The sequence below is a fragment of the Cebus imitator genome, unplaced genomic scaffold (assembly GCF_001604975.1).
Source record: "Cebus imitator isolate Cc_AM_T3 unplaced genomic scaffold, Cebus_imitator-1.0 Scaffold102, whole genome shotgun sequence".
Taxonomy (NCBI): domain Eukaryota; kingdom Metazoa; phylum Chordata; class Mammalia; order Primates; family Cebidae; genus Cebus; species Cebus imitator.
This window is the reverse complement of record NW_016107417.1, coordinates 1,174,272-1,195,410: the sequence shown is the minus strand read 5'-3', so window position 1 is coordinate 1,195,410 and position 21,139 is coordinate 1,174,272. Positions and strand designations below refer to the sequence as shown.

At 60.3% G+C, this 21,139-nt stretch overlaps 1 protein-coding gene across 1 annotated transcript; it reads left to right on the top strand.

The window, feature by feature from the left end:
- The first annotated feature begins 304 nt into the window (after positions 1 to 304).
- GRK2 (G protein-coupled receptor kinase 2) lies at positions 305 to 20,451 on the top strand. The gene is made up of 21 exons (XM_017537364.1): positions 305 to 718; positions 10,947 to 11,023; positions 12,813 to 12,886; positions 13,031 to 13,132; positions 13,239 to 13,313; positions 13,452 to 13,513; positions 14,339 to 14,390; positions 14,700 to 14,791; positions 15,070 to 15,169; positions 15,251 to 15,329; positions 15,423 to 15,553; positions 15,861 to 15,955; positions 16,026 to 16,133; positions 16,346 to 16,412; positions 17,045 to 17,145; positions 17,605 to 17,671; positions 17,751 to 17,846; positions 18,123 to 18,285; positions 18,752 to 18,888; positions 18,977 to 19,090; positions 19,191 to 20,451. Exons 1-21 carry the CDS (start codon positions 606 to 608, stop codon positions 19,353 to 19,355), a joined length of 2,070 nt encoding a protein of 689 aa, XP_017392853.1. The 5' UTR covers positions 305 to 605; the 3' UTR covers positions 19,356 to 20,451.
- Positions 20,452 to 21,139: the final 688 nt, after the last annotated feature.

Here is a 21,139-nt window from a genome sequence, read left to right as displayed (position 1 = left end):
CGTCCAGGGTTCTTGTGATCCACGTCTGGTGTCAGGGCCACGGCCTGATTGGGGAGCCTGGAATCCGGAGATGTGACCCGAGGTTATGGTCAGGGAGTGGGTCTGGGGTCGTCTTCGGTGCCGGGTCCCTGTCGTGTTCCAGGCCTGGGTCGCCGCCCAGCATCCTGGGCCGTGGTCGAGGCCCGGGACTGAGCCCGCGGTCTCAGGTCTGCTTCGGGGTCAGGCTCCGCGTGGCCTCCAGGGGGCGCCGCCGCCCGCCCGGCTCGGCCCCTAGCGGGCTCGCTGGCGCTGTGCGCGGCAGGCGGGGCCGGAGGCGGCGGCGGCGGCTCCGGGGCGCGGGCGCGCGGGTGGCGGCGGCGGCGCCCCGACTGCAGTCCCGGCGGGAGCGGAGCGCAAGCCGGGGCCGGGCCCGAGCCGGCACCATGGGGCGGCGCCGCCTGTGAGCGGCGGCGAGTGGAGCCGCGGGCGCCGAGTGGGGCCAGGCGGGAGGCGGCGGCGCCCGAGGCCGAGCGAGCCGCGGCCGGGCCGGGCCGAGCGCCGAGCGAGCGGGAGCGGCGGCGGCGGCGGCGGCGGCGGCGGCGGGAGGAGGCAGCGCCGCCGCCAAGATGGCGGACCTGGAGGCGGTGCTGGCCGACGTGAGCTACCTGATGGCCATGGAGAAGAGCAAGGCCACACCGGCCGCGCGCGCCAGCAAGAAGATCCTGCTGCCCGAGCCCAGGTGAGGAGAAGCCGCCCGCGGCCCCAGCAGGACCCCGCGGGCGCCACGGTCGCGGCCCCAGACCAGGGGCCCCGCGCTGGACCCCGCGACCCGGACCCCAGAGGCCGGTCCTCGAGACCCCCTGTCGGCCTCCCAGCCCGGAGCAGCGCGGCCTTGGCGCCTGCGATCCAGACCCTAAGCCCCTGACCCTGGCGCCTGAGCCTGGAGCGCCCCAACTCCTGAGCTCCTCAGCCCCATCGGCCCCTGGACCCGCTCGGGTACCCCCGGCCGCCCTGCTGCCTCCTTATCGCGCTCCTTCGGCCCCCCGCCCCGCCGGTCGCTGTCAGCCTCTGGCTCCCGCCTTCTCCCACAGGGGTCCGGTGCACCCCTTCATCCTCCTCCGAGCAGCCCTTGGTCCCTGTGGGGTCTCCTCCCCTCCGCCGACCACCATTTACCTCGCCTGACGATGTCACTCACCCTTTTGCTGTCCCTGTTCCTGGCACCCGCCTTGGGGTTTCTGCTACCCCCACCCGTCTCTCCTCCAGTCTACACTTATGTGAGGTGTGGGGGGACAGCCAGTCTTCCGGACTCTTCTTCCACCCTCTGGTGAGGCCGCTGTCCTGGATTTGGGCTTGAGAATGCTTTCAGGGCGGCGTGGTGTGCAGGACCTGGGGTGCTGCGGGCACCCTAACCCTCAGACTGCGCTCAGGTGGGGGAAACAACCCCTGTGCCCTCTCCCCCACATTCCTCCTCTGGCGGGCCCTGCATATGGTGCCCTGTGGGTGCTGTTGACCAGGGGCCCTCCCAGCACACCTGCAACAGCTGGACATTAGCTGCCACCTCTCTGTAAGACAACTGACATCACACCTGGTATCAAAGTTTAGACTGTTCAGGATGTAGGTATAAAAGTACACAGGATGTGGACAATTGCTGCGGTTTGTCCAGCATTTTATGGCTGACAGAGTCTCTCTCCACTGTGTGAGCCTCTCGTGGGGTAGGGAGGACAGGTGTGGCTTTTGTCCCTGTGGAACAGGTGGGGAAACTGAAGCTCCAGAGATGAGTGGCCTGTCCAGTGTCACACAGGTAGTCCCCAGGTGGCATCTGGCCAACAGATCAGGGCTTCAGATTTCCGGTTCTACATTTCATCGGCTACTCTGGCCTGTGCCAGGGAGCAGATGTGCCTGCCACGATTCCTTGTGTCGTGTGGCAACTCCTCGTGCATGCTTGACAGTTAGCCTCCTGATGCCCACTGGGGCCTGTCCGCACTGCTGTGGTCTTATCGTGTGACTCTGGGTCTTATCTTGCGACCCACCCTTCTCGCACTGGGCCTTGGAGTTCTCATCTGTGAAATGTGGATGGTGTGAAATAAGAGCTGTGACTCTGCGGTGTCCCTCGGCCTTTGAAGCAGCCGTCTCAGCCCTGGCTGACACTGCAGGGGCGCCATGCCGTGGCCTTCACTGGCCCCCTCTGCCATGCCCTGCTCACTGGGTGTTCAGATTGACTGAACATCAAGCCTGAGAGAGGAAAATTGGTCTGCGTTTTGAAAAGGCCGTTAGAGCCTTTATTTTTTTCTAAGACATTTACAATCAGATTTCTCAAAACAGGAACCAGACTGACTGTCAGCTGGGGGCTGTCCAGGGAGCCGTGACAGTTAGTACAGAAACGAGTTCAGAAATGACAACGCCACGAGGGAGGAAATGGGGGAGTCAGCCTCTAGGGCTCGAAACGGCTCTCCTTGGTGGCCGCAGCCTCGAGATCCCCCTGCAGGATGGAGTTCTGCAACGTGTGAGGCGGGGCCTTTTCTGGAACTCTCTGCCTTCGGGTAATCTCTCCCCAGAATGCATTGCTTCAGATGGGGCGCCGCCTTGGCTTGGCTCTGCAGGTGTTGGAACCCTGAGAAACAAGATGTTCTTCTTTTCTTGTTCTCTTTCCTATCCATGGTAGTGATGGTGGTGATAGCAATAATGATAGGAATTATTACTGACTTATTTTGACATCTGTCATCTCAGTTCAGTCAACAACCAACCTGTGAAGCTGGCAAGATGATGCCTGGCATGTAGTAGTTGCTCAAGAAATACCAGGACTGTGTGATGCCCCATGCAGTCCTGAACAGAAACAAGGTCAGTTGGGATTCTAGGAGGACAGCAGGAGGCCGAGCTGGGCAGCCTAGATTTTCACATTGGGTCACCATCAGCAGCATGGCTTTCAGCAAATTACCCACATCTGTGAAATGGACTGGAGGCACTAGTGCCGAATGTCAGTATGCTGAGGCCTGGGAAGGGCTGCAGGCTGCCCTGCCTGGGGTTCCAGGGCTGGGGCATTGGAGGCAGGCCACCCTTTGCATAATGCCTTGCACACCCAGGGGGGCAGAGGATCCCCAACCTGGGAAGGTGATCCTGCTGTGTCTCACGTTTGGCACTTTCCAGTTTGCAGAGTGCTTTTTACTTCATTTTGTCCATTTGACAGCTGTGGGAGGCAGACCCAGCAGCTGGGATTCTCCCCTTTAGCAATTAGAGTCATTGAGACTCAGGGATGGGAGGAGTCGTGTCCTCATCACAGAGGAAAGCTGGAATGGGGCCTTGGGTTTCTGGACCACACAGGCCAGTGCCGTTTCTCTGTTGTGCTGTACCCCTCCACCCACACCTGTACACCACTGCTGTCGCCCCTGTCCGCATTTTGCAGTGTGGGCTGACTGGCACCCCTCATCTGGGGCCATCAGCTGTCACAGTTCACCAGGCTCAGCCTCCTCTCCGTTGGCTGGGATGGAGCTGCCCTGGCAAGGCTGCTGCACTGAGGGGCAGCTCCACTTCAGGGCACTGTCAGATACAGGAGCCTGTCTTCCTCATACACACAAGGTCAAGGGCAGAGGCGGGGAGAGGGGCTGTGGCTTCTCCCTGTGATAGGGTACCACTGGGAATTGTTCACACCTTGGGGTGGCCCACCTTGGCAGCACCCCCATGGCTGGTGCCTGGAGATGTGGCTTGGCCAGGAGCTGGGCTGGCATCACAGCTCTGCATTCCAAAGGCTAGGGAATGGGAGTGGTTGGGCACAGTGCTACACCGAGTTGGCACAGGGGCTTCCTCTTCTGTCACCCTATAGAATCCGAGGACACAGTCCCTTTCCCCGACTTTCTTGTGGAAGGGGCAGCGTAATGCAGCCTTGTGTATCTGGAAGATGGGAGACCTGGCTTCTCCCTCTGTAATACCACCAGCTCATGTGGGACCCAGGCGAGTCCCTTAGTCCCAGTGGGCCTGCCTCAGTTTCCACCTCGGTAAAATGAGGGGGCTGCCCCTTCACTCTCAGGGTCTGTGGTCTGGGCCTTGCCCTGAAGGAAGTGCTGTCTCCCTTTCCTAGCAGCCAGTAGTCTTGTAATTATCATCATTTGCTTAATATGACCACTGAGGCCTCATGTAATTAATCTCTGGGCTCCTAGCTGAGAACCCTGACTGGGCGGTCCCAGGAGGTTTCCCAGCCCTCCCCGGTGACAGTGGCAGCCCCAGCAGCAGATTTTCAGAGCTGGGTGCCTCTTGCAGCCTCCTGATTTCTTGGCTGTTTCCTGGTCCCTCCCCCACGGAGAGTTTCCTCCTTCCTGCCCCTTTCTGGCTTCCCCATCTTCCCAGACCCTGCCCCTGTTCCTCCACTGCTGCCGCATTCCTGTTAACTCTTTGCAGCCAGAACTTCCTGCCCTCGATTTGTGGGGGAAGGGGTCCAGCTGGAAGCTTTTCTCCCTCCCTCCTTCCTCCATTCCTGCAGCACCCGCTGAAACCCTGCTGCTTCCAGTCTTTGTCCCTTACCCAGAAGTTTCCACTTCAGCGGCAGCGTTCTCCCGACTCCTTTCCCTGAAAACAAGATGATCTTTCCTGCAGTCACTCCCTCTGGGCCTTTGAAGCGCTGCTGTTCCCCAGGAATGGGGCTCTGGGATGTCTTTCCCATCTGTTTTCCTTTCTAGAGCATGGGTTTCACTTATTTGCCATTAAGTCGCCCGCCCACCATTACCTGAGTAAATGGATTTGAAGGGAGTGTGAGCAATGCAGGTTGGAATCTGTGCAGGAGAATCTGGGATCTGTTAACTCAGAATGAGGTGTCCTATTAATGCACGATCAATTCCTAGTAGTAAGTTCCTGGTGACGTCAGGTGAAGGCACAATCCGCAGCCAGCGTCTCCTCCCCATGCCTAGGTTGCACCCAGGTGGGCTTGGCAGAGGGGCCGAGTGCTCAGGCTGCTGGTGGGTTTGGACTGCGTGCAGTTGGTTGCTGCTTTGAGGATATTATGCTCTTGCCTTGGAACACACAGCAGATACCAAAAGCACAATATAGCCCTTGAGGACGCACAGCCTCCCTCACACCTGCCCCTTCTTCCCGGGCCCCTTCCCGACTCTCCGCTGGCTCCCCATGGGTCAGTTTCTGCTGCTGGATGGAGCTATATTCACATTATTTCTACTCTGCTGCAAATGAGATGCTAAAAATCAGGTGTTTGGCTGCAGCTTTTTTCTGAAACAATAACATCCTGCTTACTGCAAAGGGACCTGTCTATGCTGGCAGAAGTGGGTTTTTCTGGTATTAATATGTTGGCAGCTCTTTCCCTGGTGGGGACAGTTTTCTGACTCTAGAAACCATCTTGTGTTTGGGGTGGGGGACAGCCTCCTCCTGGCAACTGCAGGGCACGGAGTTCTGGAAGTTTGTTCTTGGTGCATTCTAACGTGATGTAGATTACGGTCTCCATGTCGGCAGTAAATTGCAGGGTGTGGGTGCTTGTGTCATATTTGTGAAGAAGCCGTGACATTTGACAAGGCCGCCAGAGTGCCTCTTCCCAATCATCCCCGCAAGGGAGCTGCTTTGTGGCCGCCGCGACGTTCCGGAGCCCGAGCTGCTGCAGATCCTGGCTGCCTGTGCGGCGCCTGCTCAGGGCTTGCCTTTTCTCTCCCCTGCTCAGGGCTTGCCTTGGACCTGACGGTTTGGGCTGATCTTTCCCATTTGGTCTATAGGCCTGTCCTTGGTCCTTGAGCTCTGAGGACATTGTTGGCCCCAGGGAGAGTCATTGAGAAATATTAAGAAGCCCCAGGGGACTTCCTCCTGCTGCTGCCACCTTGGTGTCAGGTTTCCTGGAAATGCCACAGGGAGCACCTTGGCGGCAGCCACAGGCCCTGCATCGCTGGCTGGTGAATGCTCATCTCCCAGGCCACGATGGTTCCCAGAATGGCTGCACCAGACCTGCCAGGCTTGTAGCCTTCGTGCCAGTTTGCGTCGTCCTGGATTAAAGCTTTAGCATCACTGTTGCACTAGGGGCACAGAAACCATGGCCCCTGGCTGCCAGCTGTCAGCCGAGGCTGCCTCCATCCTAGGTTCCTAGGAGTGGGGGCTGCCCGCTTCCTGCAGCCTGTGGTCGGGGTAAGGAAGGCCGCCAGGCCAGAGGCTGGGCACATGTCAGGGTCCTCCGACCCCATACCCAGCTCTTCCACAGAGGTCAAGGGGAGAGTGGAGGGTGCTGTGGTGGGAGGTCATTTCTCAGGGAGCCTTTGGACATTTTCTTTGCTGCTCACTCACTGTGGGCTTTGGAGCATGTGGCCCAGTCAGCTTCCTCCAGCCTCGGTTTCCTCGCTGTCGGCAAGAGTGTCTTTGCCTCTGACTTGTCACCCCCTCCTTTTCACACAGCTATGGCCTCTGACGCTGAGCAGAAGCCACCTGAGGGAGCCCAGGCCACAGAGCATGGCCTGGACTTTGCATTTCTTCTGAACCATGAGGTGCCAAAAGCTACCGGAAGTGCTCCCCTCAGTGCCCACTCCTTCCTGTCACCCAGCACTCAGTGCTACAGCTGCTCACTGCCTTCTGTCACCAGCGTCGGGCTGGGCCTGCTCTGGGAGCAGCAGGAGCTGGTGCAGGCTGTCCTCGCTGCCGTGGTGCTGGGAGTGGGGCTGACCACTCCCTCCCAGGGCTGGGCGGGCCTCGCGGGCACTAAGCACCTCTGTACAAGGAGCCCTTGACTTTGGCAGGGCAGGCTTCAGGCTCTGCCCTCTGGGCCGCAGTGAAGCCATGCAGTGCCTGAAGCTGGTCTGCAAGCAGGGGAGTCCCAGCCACCCTGCTCGGCTCAGCCCTGGCCACAGGCCCCGTCCTCCGAGGACACGGCAAGTGTGGAGAAGAGGCTCAAGCGAGACCGGTTACTGGGTGATTCCACTGTGGACTGTTGGTGAGCTGTAGGGTGCTGAGGAACGGGGCTCGGGCCACTGTCTCCCACGGCCCATCAGGCAAGGCACGGTGGGCAGCATGGCCAGCCTGGCATCTTAGGAGTCCCCCCTCCTGCTGTGTCCGCCCAGGCTTTGTAAACGGCCAGTGCAGTGGTGGCGATTCAGTATCTCGTTGACATCCTCATTTTACAGGTGGGGAAAATGGACATTTAAAGTTTGTGACCAGGCCTGGCCTCCCAGGGAAGGAGGCGGGGAGGGCCATTTGGAACCCAGGCACCCATCCCACAGTCAGAGCAAAGGTGGCTCTGAGGCCCTTCCCCAAAGGCCTTGGGAACCTGAGGGTCTTTCCACCTGGGACTGTTGAGGCCACTTGGTTCTCCTGATGCTCCGGAGTGGATCTTGGGAGCCATGTGCCCCTGAATCTCAGGGTTGCTGACCTGAGTTGGGGCAGGGACACACTCTGGGCTCACTGCCACTCCAGACTCTGGAGCCGTGTTGGAGACAAGGTGACGCAGCCCAGGAGGCTGCCCTGCCCCCGTGCCCGCCCATGCTTGCCACCCTGGCAGGAGCTGCCCCCAGTGGCATGTTCTTCCAACCTGCCAGTTCCCTTGGCTGCCAGACCCATGGGGATAGACAGGAAACCCTAAAATTGCCACTTTGGGGGCCTTCCATTCAAGGACTCTGCTCATGCCTGACCTTGTGTTTGGTTTCTTGTGGCGGCGGGGCGGGGGGGGTGTTTATTTTATTTAAAAAACATTTTTTTCTTTTTAAGGAAGAAAGTAGAATGCTGTGGGCTGGGAAGAATGCGGTGGCCATGCCCAGGGGTGGCTGTTGAGGGGAGAGATAGCCTCCGAGCCCCGGGTCCTGCTTCCTGCTGTTCCCTAGGAAGGAGAAAGGCCGTGCCCGGCAGGTTCCCCAGGCTGTTGTAGGCAGGGTCACTTAGCGAGCATGCTTCCCCCTTGGAGATTTTGTGTGTCCAGTTGAGAAGTGGCAGTGGCTCTTCCCTGGCTCCTAGGTAGTCATTCCCTCTGCCAAGCTGGCAGCAGTTTGGCAGGCTCCCAGGAAGCAAGTCTGGAGGTCAGTGGGGCTTACCGCTGAAGCCCCACAGCTCCCGTTCGCAGGACCATGCCCGGCTCCTAGCGGGTGACCCCCACAGGCTGGAATGGTTTTGCCTGTCATCTGTATCTGCCATCTTCCACCTTCCGCCTGACCAGCACCTGGTCATACCCACTTGACCCTCCATTGCCCCAGAAGACTGGCATTTTGTGATTTAATTGCTTTTTTTCATCCTCTTCTGCATCCCAAAACTCAAAATCTAGGCGCAAAAGCAGAGCACCCAGAGCTGAGGCGAGGGGTGGCAAAGGCCCCGCCTTCCTGGCCCACCTCCCACATGAGATGTGGGCCCCTGGCCTTGTGGTTTTCTCCACACCCCGGTCTCCCAGTGCACAGCCTGTGCCCCAAGGCCACCCAGGGCCCGGGCCTTCTGTCTGTAGGCACCGAGGGCAGAGACTGTCTTTCTCAGTGAAACAGATTTTTTATGCAGTCCCTGCTGTGTGAGAAGCACCAGTCTCTGTCCACTGTTTCCTGTGTCCCTGGGAGTCCCACAGGCCGGGAAGCATGTCCTTGATGGTGGATGGTGGCTGGTGGACATGAGCTGGCGTGTGGCCTGAAGGGGCGGCTGTGCTGGCGTGGACGAGGGGCCCATCCTCGGAGTTCCTGTCAGTTCTTCGAGGTCATCCTCGCTCTCCGGTTGGTGGGGGCACGGGCTCTCCTCTTCCCAGCCCGGCAGGGTCTGTTCCAAAGGAGTCACAGGATGCAAACTCAGGGTCACCTAGGCCCATCCTTGTCTTTAGTGTCCTACTTCCTGTTGGAGACACTTGGAAGAGATCACTGCCCCTCCCAGCCTCTGAGGGTGGGGAGCAGGCGAGAGAGTGGCGGTCTCGGACCGTGCTCACGGCAGCCCTGCTGGCTCATGCTATCTCACATGGCCTTTCCTGAGGAAGGCTTGAACCAAGTTAGATCAGGGGCCAAGGCCCGGGTTCCACTGCAGCCCTTCTTGGGAGGACAGTACCCAGCGGAAACGGATAGGAGCCCCCTCGAACCCAAGGCCAGAGGCCAGGCAGGGTCCACAGGCCAGGTCCACTCTGCCGGGAACCACTCTGCACAGACTGCTCTTCGGGCTGGAGCTGCTGCTCTTCCAGACCCTCGGGCCCAAAGCCTGGAAGCCCTCCCAGGGCTGGCCTCATAACCCTTCTCCCCAACAGCCCGAGCCTTCTACCACCCACCCTCTTCCCCTTCTTCCTAGCCAAGTGTTGCCTCTGCCTGGGCTTCCTCCCCATGGCGCCTCCAGTGGAGTGGGGCCACCACCACCCTGGGCCGAGCCTCCTGAGTCCTGCTCTCCCTGCTACTCCTTGGCTCTGAAGCCCCCTGGTTTGCAAGGCCCTGCCCTTCCTCTGACCATGGCCTTTATGTGCCCTCTCCCCTGCCCCGTTGGCCTCTTGCTCTTCCCTGGGCATACTCTCTCCTGTCTGTTCCCACGTTCACCGACCTCCCTGGCTTGGCCACCTGCTGACATTCCTTTTGCCCTCCAGGAACCAGTGGAGTTCACCTTCTCCACACAGCCTCTCCCTGACCCAGAAGCCTCCACCCCTTCCCAAGGCCTCTGCACATGCTCTCTGGCATCACAGGGTCAGAACCATGCCCTGGGCAGGGCTGCCTGGAGCAGGGGTAGCTTACACATGATGTACACAGCGCCTCATGGGTAGATGTGTAGCAGGTCGTTGTGACCACAGCCTGGGTGGCCAGTCCGACCAGCTCTGGGCTGGGCTCCTAGGGTCAGGGCCAGGGGTGCAGAGAGGCAGGGGCCGTGCCAAGCACAGAGAGCCTGGACTTGTGGATCCAAGTCTCTACCAGCTGTAGTCTTTTCACGGGAAGCCTGCTGGTGGCCCCATAAATCCTGCAGGGCCACATGAGCGTGACATGGGCTCAGGTGTATTGGCCCTACAAGCCCCCAGCCCCCCACACACCCTCAGTATGGCAGCTATGCTTTACCCCAGGAGCCCAGACTAGTGAAGACCAGATGCCAACCACTGCTGGCTGTTGGGACAGACAGGGCTGAGCTGGAGGTGGCCCAGGAGAGGGCAGGAGGGGACAGTTAGGTGGTATCTAAGGCAGGGAATGTAGCCTGGTGTGGCTCTCCCAGACAGCGCTCAGTGTGGGGGTGAGATAAACAGGGTGGGGATGTCGGGTTGGGTTTTGGGGATCACAATGGCCAGGCCCTCCCCTACGGCCATACCAAGCACCCCAGGGCAGAGGTCACATTTTATATCTGAGCACTAGGGACACATGAACGAAGACATGGCCTTTTCTTACAATTTAGAAAATTGAGATGTAATTCATACAAAATTCACTTTTATTATGCGATGTAGTAGTTTTTAGTACATTCACCATGTTGTGCAACCCTTACCCCAAAAAGAAACCCCATTCCCCACCAGCAGTCACACCTCGCCCTTCCCCCAGCCCCAGCAGCCACGGATCTGCATTCTGTGTCTGTGGATCTGTTCACATGAGTGGAATCTCACATCATGCTATGACCCTTTGTGACTGGCTTTGTTCAGCCTCATGTTTTCAAGCATCATCCATGTGGTGGCCCGAGTTGGTGCCTTGTTCCTTTTTATAGCTGAGCTGTGTGCCACTGTGTGGAGATGCCACATGTGTATCTGTTCATCAGCTCACAAACCAGGCTTTTGTGATTTGGCCAAGTTCCCAAAGCCAGCCACTGGCAGCACTGGGACCAGACCCCACAGGCCGTGGGCCTCTGAGCAGGGGGCCACCTGCTGGCCACCCTGGCCTTTGGGGACACAGCCTGGCAAGGGTGGTGCAGGCAAAGACTTCCTCAAAGCCCTCTGGTCTGACCTGTGGCTGGGATAAGTGAGTAGACCCAACAGGGTGGCCTCCTTCCTGGAGGGAGCAGTGACACCACCAGCAGTGCCCTCAGCTCATATTTCTGGGCCTGCAGCCCTGACGGGGCTCTGGGGGCTTCTGCTTACTGTGCCCCCTATCCCTCAGCATCCGCAGCGTTATGCAGAAATACCTGGAGGACCGGGGTGAGGTGACCTTTGAGAAGATCTTCTCCCAGAAGCTGGGTGAGTATGGCAGTGGCTCTGCCAGCCACTAGGGTTGACTTCTTGCCTCTACCCCAGCCAGCCCACCTGTGCTCCCCACTCTCTGGAGGTTTGGCCTCCCATCCACTCAGTGAGACCCCAGGGGTTGGTCCAAGTCTCGGTGACCCCGCATGCCTCCCAGACCCTGGCCATCAGCCCAGGGAGCCCCATGGTGGGGGTGGGGGCCCAGAGTCTTCCAGGGCCATCAGGGAAGTTCCTCCTTTGGGGTTTTTGTTTTTGAGAGTTGCAGCTTCCCCTTGGCGCTGCCGCAGCTGCTCTGGGCCGTTGGTAGAACTGACAGGAAGAGGCGGGGCCCTTCCTGTGGCGCCTGCTGAGCTGTGGTTGGCCCCGCCCCACCCCATGGGCCCTCTTTGTAAGCAACCTGCCTGGCGCTGGCCCTCTATTTCTCCAGCTGCTGTCTGATGCCTGCTGTCAGGAGTCTTATGCGACCCACCCTGTGGACCTGGCCTAGAGGGCAGGCTTGGGGCAGGTCTTGAGGAAGCAGGTGCCAGCCCACATGGCTCTTATTTGGCCTTCCCGAGAACAGGAGCTGAGCTCTGGACAGACAGTATCCTGGCCCAATAGGATCAGGCATTGGAGATCAGCCTCGGGGAGTCGGTGTGTCAGGAAGCACAAAATTTGGGTCCCAGGCCTGTGCCATGTGTCCTTGGGCCAGTTGCTTCGCCTCTCTGAGTTGATGGTGTCCTTATCTGGGAGATGGGACTCATGAGTCCCACTGCGCAGGCCTGTCAGGGTCAGATGAGAGCACTGTGCCCACTGTGAAGCCCCACCCTGTTCCTCAAAGACCCTACCCTAAAGGTCAGGCAGTGATGACTGAAGTGATGGCTGCCCTTCTGACCCAGGTGCCCAGGCAGTGTCCCTGAACACCTGGGAGGCCACCCAGCATGAACTCGGTCACCGTGTCAGACTGAAGGCCTGAGGAGAGCCTCTGTCCCCTGGTAGTGCACGGAGGCCAGGTCCCAGGGCCCAGGCCCCTCATTCAAGCATGAGGACACCCTATCTGGGGTCTCCTGACAGCCTTTCCTGTAGCCCACCTTGCCTCTCCAGTTTCCTGTGGCCCATCCCCTCTCTGTACCCCCTTCCCTGAGTCCCTAGCCCCCAACCTCTTTCCCAGGGACCTGCTACCTGGTGGAGGAGCCCTGAGTTCCACTCGAGCCTCTGCCACAGACAGTGTGTCTGACCAGCTCCCTGAGCCTCAGCTTCCCCAGCTGGACCCGCCCTCCCTGCCACTTTCTCAGGCTGCTGTGCAAATCAGCCAGACAGTGGAGGGGGGCTGGGTCCAGAGGAGTGGTGTGGCCCCTCAGAGCCCCCTGCTCACCTTCCCCGCAGGCTGGAGCCTGACCTGGCCCTGGTGGCCACAGCATCGCAGAACCCCTAGACGGGATCATGTTGCACCTGCACAGCCCACCCTGGTGGGGGGTGTTGGCCTCACAGAGCAGGCACAGGGCCCTGCTGCAGTGAGTGGGGGCCCAGGTGCCAACCCTGGCTGCCCATCGCTGTCCAGCTGCTGCCTGGGGAAACAGATTTCAGGAAGAGGGTAGAAACACAGTGGCCCCAACCCGGAATCCAGGAATCTTCAGGTTGGCAGCAGCCTTAGCAGCCGCCTGGCCCACCCCCTATCTGGGGCCAAGACCACCTCTGCCACCTCCATACCCAGTTCTGCCCAGGGAGCCCCAAACCATGCCATCTGCAATGATGGGAAGGGCTCTGAGAGAGGCATGGCTCTGTGACCTGATACGGTTGCCTTCAGGGTACCTGCTCTTCCGAGACTTCTGCCTGAACCACCTGGAGGAGGCCAGGCCCTTGGTGGAGTTCTACGAGGAGGTGAGGCCCAGAGGCCCAGACCCTGCTCTGACCAGAGAAAGGGAAGGAGGTTGGGGCAGCTCTGTGGAATCCACAAGCCGCCTGGCGTAGGCGCCCCTGGGCCATGCCGGGCTATAGATGACCTGCGGGAATCATGTCCTCCAGATCAAGAAGTACGAGAAGCTGGAGACAGAGGAGGAGCGTGTGGCCCGCAGCCGGGAGATCTTTGACTCGTACATCATGAAGGAGCTGCTGGCCTGCTCGCATGTGAGTGTCCTCGACTGGCCCCGCGTGCTCGCCCAGAATCACCTGTGTGTTGGGAGGGGAAGAGAGGACACTGTGGAGAATTCATGGCCACTTCTGTCTTCCTCAGCCCTTCTCGAAGAGTGCCACTGAGCATGTCCAAGGCCACCTGGGGAAGAAGCAGGTGCCTCCGGATCTCTTCCAGGTGTGTGCCTCCCAGTCCCCGCCCAGGCGAGGTCACCTTGGACAGCCCTGGGTCAAAGAGCCTGGTCAGCTGGGGGCGGGGCCTGGGCAGCCATGGTCTCTAGGGGCTCAGTCACAAACTTCCAGCTTCCTCCCTTAGCCATACATCGAAGAGATTTGTCAGAACCTCCGAGGGGATGTGTTCCAGAAATTCATCGAGAGGTGAGCACGGGGTGGTGTGGAAAAGGAAGGGGGAGGAAGGGGCCACTCTCAGAGGGATGTGGCTGGTGTGGAGGGTAGACGCCAGCCTTCATTAGGCCCTGAGCTGGCAGGTGGCTGGTCCGTCAGTGGCCCCCTTGCTAAGACTCCTGAGAGGTCAGACAGGCTGCAGGTCATCCTCTTTCACCCTGCCCTCCTCAGCACCAGGCAGCTCACAGCCCATCTCAGGCTGTTCTCTGGGAGCTAGGAGAGCCACACCACCTGTAGCTCTTTCTCTCCCGAGGACTATGTAGCACTTTGCTGGCCCACCTGGGCTGAGAAGCATCAGGGTCGGTAGGGATGGGCGCAGGAGAGCACACGGCCCCCATGGCCCTCACAGCCAGAGTTGACACAGTGGGTGGGAATTGTTGGCAGATTTTGGCTAGCTTTAGGGAGTGGCTTTTTTGGTGTCACTGCTGCCCAGCCATGGAGTGAGCTCTGTGTTACAAGAGGTATGCTAGCAGGGACGGGAGATGTACTTGTCAAGGATATGGGAGCAGGAAGTCTGGGTTAGACTGGAAGACCTCCTCTCTATGCTGATCTGATTCCAGCAGGAAGCCACAGCCAGGTGGCCGAGGCCTGTGCTGGGCACCCAAGCAGCCCTGTCTGGCACTGTGGGTGGGCAGGCCCTCAACATTTCATTCCTGGAAGAGGACATTAAAGCTCATGATGTTTCCACATCTACCCTGATGGGACCCCGGGGAGTGGCTGATAGGTGGGGTAGGCTCACAACAGCATCGTTCTTTCCACACCCTGAGTGGCCCCTGAGTCCAGGTTCTTCTCTTCCAGTGATAAGTTCACACGGTTTTGCCAGTGGAAGAACGTGGAGCTCAACATCCATGTGAGTGGGGCTGGGTGGGGCATGGAAAGCCGTGCACCTTGCTACTCCTCTCCCGGGAGCCAGGCCTGGGACTTGGCTGAGAGTAGGGAGATCAGGGGGTGTCTGTCCTTCAGCCCCTAGGGCTGTGGCTATGGGGGTCAGGGCCGGGATGCCGGCATGGGGAGGCTGGAGCAGGTAAGTGTGTGGCAAGGACAGCCAGGACACGGGTATAGGGACCTGGCATGGGGCCAGCCCCTGCTGCCCAGGTGCCTCTGCCCCACAGCCGGGCCCAGGCAACCTGTGGTGACCGCAGCTGTCGCTGCCCTGCAGTTGACCATGAATGACTTCAGCGTGCATCGCATCATTGGGCGCGGGGGCTTCGGCGAGGTCTATGGGTGCCGGAAGGCCGACACAGGCAAGATGTAAGCACCCTGTTTGGCGTAGGGGGATGCTGGGGAAGCAGGGATCCTGGGAGGCCCTGACGACTGGGTTCTGCACAAGGCCAAGTGCTGCCCCACCCACCCCTGTCTTGCCTCGCTATTACCCTCCTGCAGGCTTCTCTGGCCCCAGCCCTCCTTGTCTCTGATTTGTGTCACAGGCTGGTCATGGGTCTAGTCTTTCCCTCAGGAACCCCCAGAGGCAGTCCTGGGCCCCTGTGTCAAGGGTGGGTGTTGACTGCTGCCCTCTCTCTGCCCCATAGGTATGCCATGAAGTGCCTGGACAAAAAGCGCATCAAGATGAAGCAGGGGGAGACCCTGGCCCTGAACGAGCGTATCATGCTCTCACTCGTCAGCACCGGGGTGAGCTGGGCAGGCTGGGCTGTTACTGAGGTGCTGGAACCCCCATTGCCCCTGCTGACCTTCCCTCCCCTCCCCTCCTAGGACTGCCCATTCATCGTCTGCATGTCGTATGCGTTCCACACGCCAGACAAGCTCAGCTTCATCCTGGACCTCATGAACGGTGAGCGCTGGCCGGGCCCCAGGGTGGGCTGGGCCTAGGTGCAGGAGGCTGGGGCAGAATGCTGAGTGCTGCCTATGGGGCTGCCTCCCTCAGGTGGGGACCTGCACTACCACCTGTCCCAGCATGGGGTCTTCTCCGAGGCTGACATGCGCTTCTATGCGGCCGAGATCATCTTGGGCCTGGAGCACATGCATAACCGCTTCGTGGTCTACCGGGACCTGAAGGTACTGCCCTGCTGGCCCCAGGCCGCACCTCCGTGGCTGTCCTCTCCCTCCTCTCGGCATCCCGGCCACCAGGCCCAGAGCAGTGGGGCTCCTGGGACACGGCTGCCCTGTGTCTTCCCATCTCCACCCCTGCCCTTCCCACTCTCTGGGTCCAGGTTATGACTGGGGACAGGAGAGAGGACTCCACTTTTGCCCTTTCCTTGGGGACCCATCGTCCTCTCCAGTGAAGCAGTGACCCAGCTGGCATCTTGCCTGGCTAGGCCCCATCCCGAGCCATCCCAGGCAGCTCACTGGGCTTCCTCCACAGCCAGCCAACATCCTTCTGGACGAGCATGGCCACGTGCGGATCTCCGACCTGGGCCTGGCCTGCGACTTCTCTAAGAAGAAGCCCCATGCCAGCGTGTGAGTACCCTGCCACCCTCCCCCTCCTCACCCCTCAATACTCCTGCTCATGGCCCCCTTGCTCCCACAGGGGCACCCACGGGTACATGGCTCCGGAGGTCCTGCAGAAGGGCGTGGCCTACGACAGCAGTGCTGACTGGTTCTCTCTGGGCTGCATGCTCTTCAAGTTGCTGCGGGGGTGAGTGACCTGTCCCAGCTGGGCAGGTGGGTCAGGTGGAGAGAAGTTCCTCCCCAATTCAGGTGGGAAGCCAGAGGAGGGGAGCCCATAGCTAGCTGCCTTGGTGTTAGGGGTGGCACTGTCCCTGACTTTGCCCACAGCTCATTCACACTGCCTGCCTCCATTTCCCCATTCCTGTCCTTTGACTTTGGTTTCTGGCCCCTCTTGCCCAGACATAGCCCCTTCCGGCAGCACAAGACCAAAGACAAGCATGAGATCGACCGCATGACGCTGACAATGGTGGGTGCGGGTCTCAGCTTGGGCCTCAGGGGGTGGGGGGGCTCCTGTGGGTGACGCTGGCAACAGTGGGTATGGATCTCAGCTTGGGGCCACAGTGGGGTGGGGGATCCTATGGGGCTGGGGTCTCCTGTGGGTGATGTTGACAGTGGTGGGTGCAGGTCTTAGTTCAGGGCCCCGGAGGGCTGGGGGCTCCTGTGGGTGACACAGTGGTGGATGCGAGTCTCAGTGCCAGGCCTCGGGGGGATGGGGTCTCCTAACACTAATCATGGTGGATATGGGTCTCAGCGTGAGGCTACCAGGGGGGGCTGGGGGCTCCTGTGGGTGACATTGACAGTGGTGGGTGCAGGTCTCAGTGCAGGCCACTGGGGCTGGGGGCTCTCGAGAGTGTCAGGGTTGTGACTCTTGGTTCCGACCAGCAGGTAGAGATCTCGGCCACTGCCCCTATTCTGGCCTCTGAGACAGACCTCCTGCCCCATAGGCTCTCGCCCTCGCTATGCTGTTGGAGCATGACTGCCGGGCGAGCTAGGAAGCTTCGCCCTGTCTCTGTGGGCCTGGGCCCCTCTCTCCCCTGAGCTGGGATGGGGTCAAGTGCTCTTCCTCAGCCCCTGCCTATGTCCCACTCCTCTCCAAAGGCCGTGGAGCTGCCCGACTCCTTCTCCCCTGAACTCCGCTCCCTGCTGGAGGGGTTGCTGCAGAGGGATGTCAACCGGAGACTGGGCTGCCTGGGCCGAGGGTGAGTGCCCTGGTGCCTTGGGCATGCTGCTGGCTGCACCCCCCTGAGGACAAGAGCCCCTTCCAAGGTCCCAGCCTCCTTGGAGGAGCTCACAAGTTGGGGCATGGCCAGCCCTGTCCAATGTTCTCAGAGTGGAGGGGCTGCCCTGGGGGTTGCAGCTGCTGGAACCAGCGGGTAACTGGCTTCCAGAGGGACCCTTGTCACAGAGGGTGATGATAGCAGCTTTTTGTGTTTATTGAACATTTATTAAGCATTAGGCACAGGGTTGTAAAATGTACCAGTGCTTAAACTCAGAAGCCTGTGATGTAGGAACTGCTGTTCTCCCATTTGAGAGATCAGGAAGCAGATCAGTCTTAAGGAACTTACCCAACTTCACAGAGCCAGAAAGTGGCTCAACCAGGAGTGAAGCCCAGGGCTGGGGGGAAGTGCTGAACCCAGATGACCGGCCCCTCCCCACAGGGCCCAGGAGGTGAAGGAGAGCCCCTTCTTCCGCTCCCTGGACTGGCAGATGGTCTTCTTACAGAAGGTAACAGTCTGTAGCAGGGGCTTGGGGGCTCCGCACCCCCACCCCCAAACTAATGCCCATGACCCCTGTTCTGCTGCAGTACCCTCCCCCGCTGATCCCCCCACGAGGGGAGGTGAATGCAGCCGATGCCTTCGACATTGGCTCCTTCGATGAGGAGGACACAAAAGGAATCAAGGTACTGGGCCTTGCCTGGCCTCTTGCCCCTGGGCTCTGATCCTGACCTGGGGGTGGATCCCTGTCCCTTCTTGCCACCTGTGATTCCCTATGCCAGCCCTGCCAGCTTGTGAGCCTCAGCTCCTCCACAGCCAACTTCCCTGGGGGTAGCACTTGCCCTGATCATCCCTACCCAGGGCCTTGGGTCTGGGCAGCCTGTGGCTGAGGGTATTCCGGCATCTGATGGTATTCCGGCATCTGTCTATCCATGTGCCTCTGTCCTGTCCACCTGGCAAAGTTACTGGACAGTGATCAGGAGCTCTACCGCAACTTCCCCCTCACCATCTCGGAGCGGTGGCAGCAGGAGGTGGCAGAGACGGTCTTTGACACCATCAATGCTGAGACAGACCGGCTGGAGGCCCGTAAGAAAGCCAAGAACAAACAGCTGGGCCACGAGGAAGGTGAGGATCGCCCGCTGCTGTGGCACCAGGCCCCCGCCTGCTTAGGAGTGAGCAGTTGGCTCTGGTTTAAGGAACTCACCCTGGATCACAGCCAGAAAGTGGCCGCTTTGGGATGGAAACCCAGGCCGGAGCCAGGCGTGGTGGTTCACGCCTATAATCCCAGCACTTTGGGAGGCTGAGGACCGTAGATCACTTGAGGTCAGGAGTTCGAGACCAGCCTGGCCAACATGGTGAAACCCTGTGTCTACCAAAAATACCAAAAAATTACCCGGGCACGGTGGCACGCGCCTGTACTCCCAGCTACCCGGGAGGCTGAGGCGGGAGGATCGCTTGAACCCGGGAGGTGGAGGTTGCAGTGAGCCAAGATTGCGCCACTGCCTGGGCAACAGAGTGGAGACCCTGTCTCAAAACAACAAAAAAGCAACCTAGGCTGGGCCGGCTGAGCCTCCTCTGTCTCTCGCCTCAGACTACGCCCTGGGCAAGGACTGCATCATGCATGGCTACATGTCCAAGATGGGCAATCCCTTCCTGACCCAGTGGCAGCGACGATACTTCTACCTGTTCCCCAACCGCCTCGAGTGGCGGGGTGAGGGCGAGGCCCCGGTAAGGAGCCCGTGCGGGGGTCGGGAGCCGGGCTTCCCGGTGGCTGGCGGGCCGGCCCTTACCCGCACCACCGTCCCTGGCCCTGCAGCAGAGCCTGCTGACCATGGAGGAGATCCAGTCGGTTGAGGAGACGCAGATCAAGGAGCGCAAGTGCCTGCTCCTCAAGATCCGCGGTGGGAAGCAGTTCGTGTTGCAGTGTGATGTGAGTGGGGTCTGGGACGGGGGCGGGAGGGCCAAGGGGCCGGGCCAGGCCAGGCAGGCTCCGGAGAGCACCAGCCGACAGCTGGGCTTGGTGTGTGCAGAGCGACCCTGAGCTGGTGCAGTGGAAGAAGGAGCTGCGTGACGCCTACCGCGAGGCCCAGCAGCTGGTGCAGCGGGTGCCCAAGATGAAGAACAAGCCGCGCTCGCCCGTGGTGGAGCTGAGCAAGGTGCCGCTGGTCCAGCGCGGCAGTGCCAACGGCCTCTGACCTGCCCGCCTGCCTTTTATAAACCTCTAATTTATTTTGTTGAATTTTTATTATTTGTTTTCCCGCCAAGCGGAAAAGGTTTTATTTTATAATTATTGTGATTCCTGTGGCCCCAGACTGGCCCAGCCCCCCGGGAGGGGCCTGCTTGCCTCGGCTCCTGCTGCACCAACCCAGTCACTGCCCGGCATCCTCCGTCCTGACCCCAGGGGCTGCCCGCTCCCAGTGTCTTCCTGTGGGGGAAGAGCGCAGCCCTCCCACCCCTTCACTGAGGGATGATGCCACGCCAAGTTGTGCCACCCTAGGCTCCGTGGGCTGTGCTCTGTGCCAATGGGCACTGCTGGGTGGTCCAACCTCCCTCACCAGGGGCCGGTGCAGCACAGGGATCCGACTTGAATTTTCCTGCTGCAGAAGGGCAGGCCCTGCACTATCCTGCCCCATGGCGTTAGCGAGAGGAGGGGCCCATTGTCTCCCTGGCCCCCAAGTTCTCCACAGTGACTCGGGCTCCTGTGCCCTTATTCAGGAAAAGCCTCTGTGTCACTGGCTGCCTCCACTCCCACTTCCCGGACACTGTGGGGCTCAGCCAAGAGGGTGGCACTGGCAGCAGGTGCTGCTACCCTCCCTGAGGTCCCCTCTTGCCCCCTCAGCGCCTGGGCTCAGGAACCACAGCAAGGCAACTGAGGATTGGGCCATAATGGCCTTGCCTGGCCTGAGGTCTCCCTGATGCTGGGCCAGATGCCACCCCATTTGCCCACACAGTGCCGGCTGGGTAGGCAGGCAGCGCAGCAAGGAGGCCAGCTGGGGCCCGTCAGTGTACCCTCCGCCCCAGCCCATCAGTGTGCCCCTACCCGGGCTGGCCAGCCCCACAGTCCACGTCCTGTCAGTGCCGCTGCCTCGGGGTGCCGCCTCGCCCACCGCATGCCCCCTCGTGCCAGTCGCGCTGCCTGTGTGGTGTCGCGCCTTCTCCCCCTGAGGGCTGGGTTGGCGCACCCTCCCCTCCCGTCTACTCATTCCCCGGGGCGTTTCTTTGCCGATTTTTGAATGTGATTTTAAAGAGTGAAAAATGAGACTATGCGTTTTTATAAAAAATGGTGCCTGACTTGGCTGTCTCTTTTTGTACCTAGTGACCGCTTTTCAGCTTCTGGGCTGGGGCCTGAGGGGGAGGGTCTCGGTACCAGGTCCCCTCCACTGCCATGGCTTCCAGAGCAGCCTGCTCAGGCCCAGGCCGTCTTCCAGGTGGGGTGAGGCAGTGGATCCCACCCTGCCTCCGTCCCTCCCAGCTGTTAGTCTTCCCGCTTAGTGACTGTCCAGCACCCATCCCTTACCTTTTCCAGGGAAGAGAGGGCAGCTTCTGCCACTTCCCAGGTAAGCAGGAGGAGGTGCCAGCACTGTTATGCCTGGGGCAGTGTCTGGGCTGACTGGGACCGTCTCAGGCTCATAGAGCACCCCTGCACGGCAGGCACCAAGCTGAGGCCCCTCCCCAGAGACAAGGCACCTCTGCCCTCCAGGTCACATGCAGCCTCTGGGCCCTTGGCCAGCTCTGGCTTTGGCCTCTCTGGCCTCGCTGTGCAGCCCTAGTAGGGGTCTCTGAGGCCTGAGGGGAACCCCAGCACCAGGCCTCTTCTCTACCAAGAGGCTACTGGTCAACTTCCCTTTCCCCACATCCCTGCCTTGCGGCCCCTGGGGTGACTGAACAGATGGATATGTGTTGCTGCCCACTCCACACAGGGCACTGCTGGGCATGACTGGGGCCCATGGCCAAAGCACAGCATGCCAGGCAGAGAAGG

Excerpts from the sequence above, each read along its gene's own strand:
- GRK2 (XM_017537364.1), top strand. The coding sequence starts at position 606 with ATGGCGGACCTGGAGGCGGTGCTGGCCGACGTGAGCTACCTGATGGCC. Across the intron at positions 13,514-14,338 it reads TTCCAGAAATTCATCGAGAG|TGATAAGTTCACACGGTTTT; the intron begins GTGAGCACGGGG and ends CTTCTCTTCCAG. Across the intron at positions 16,134-16,345 it reads CTCTTCAAGTTGCTGCGGGG|ACATAGCCCCTTCCGGCAGC; the intron begins GTGAGTGACCTG and ends CCTCTTGCCCAG.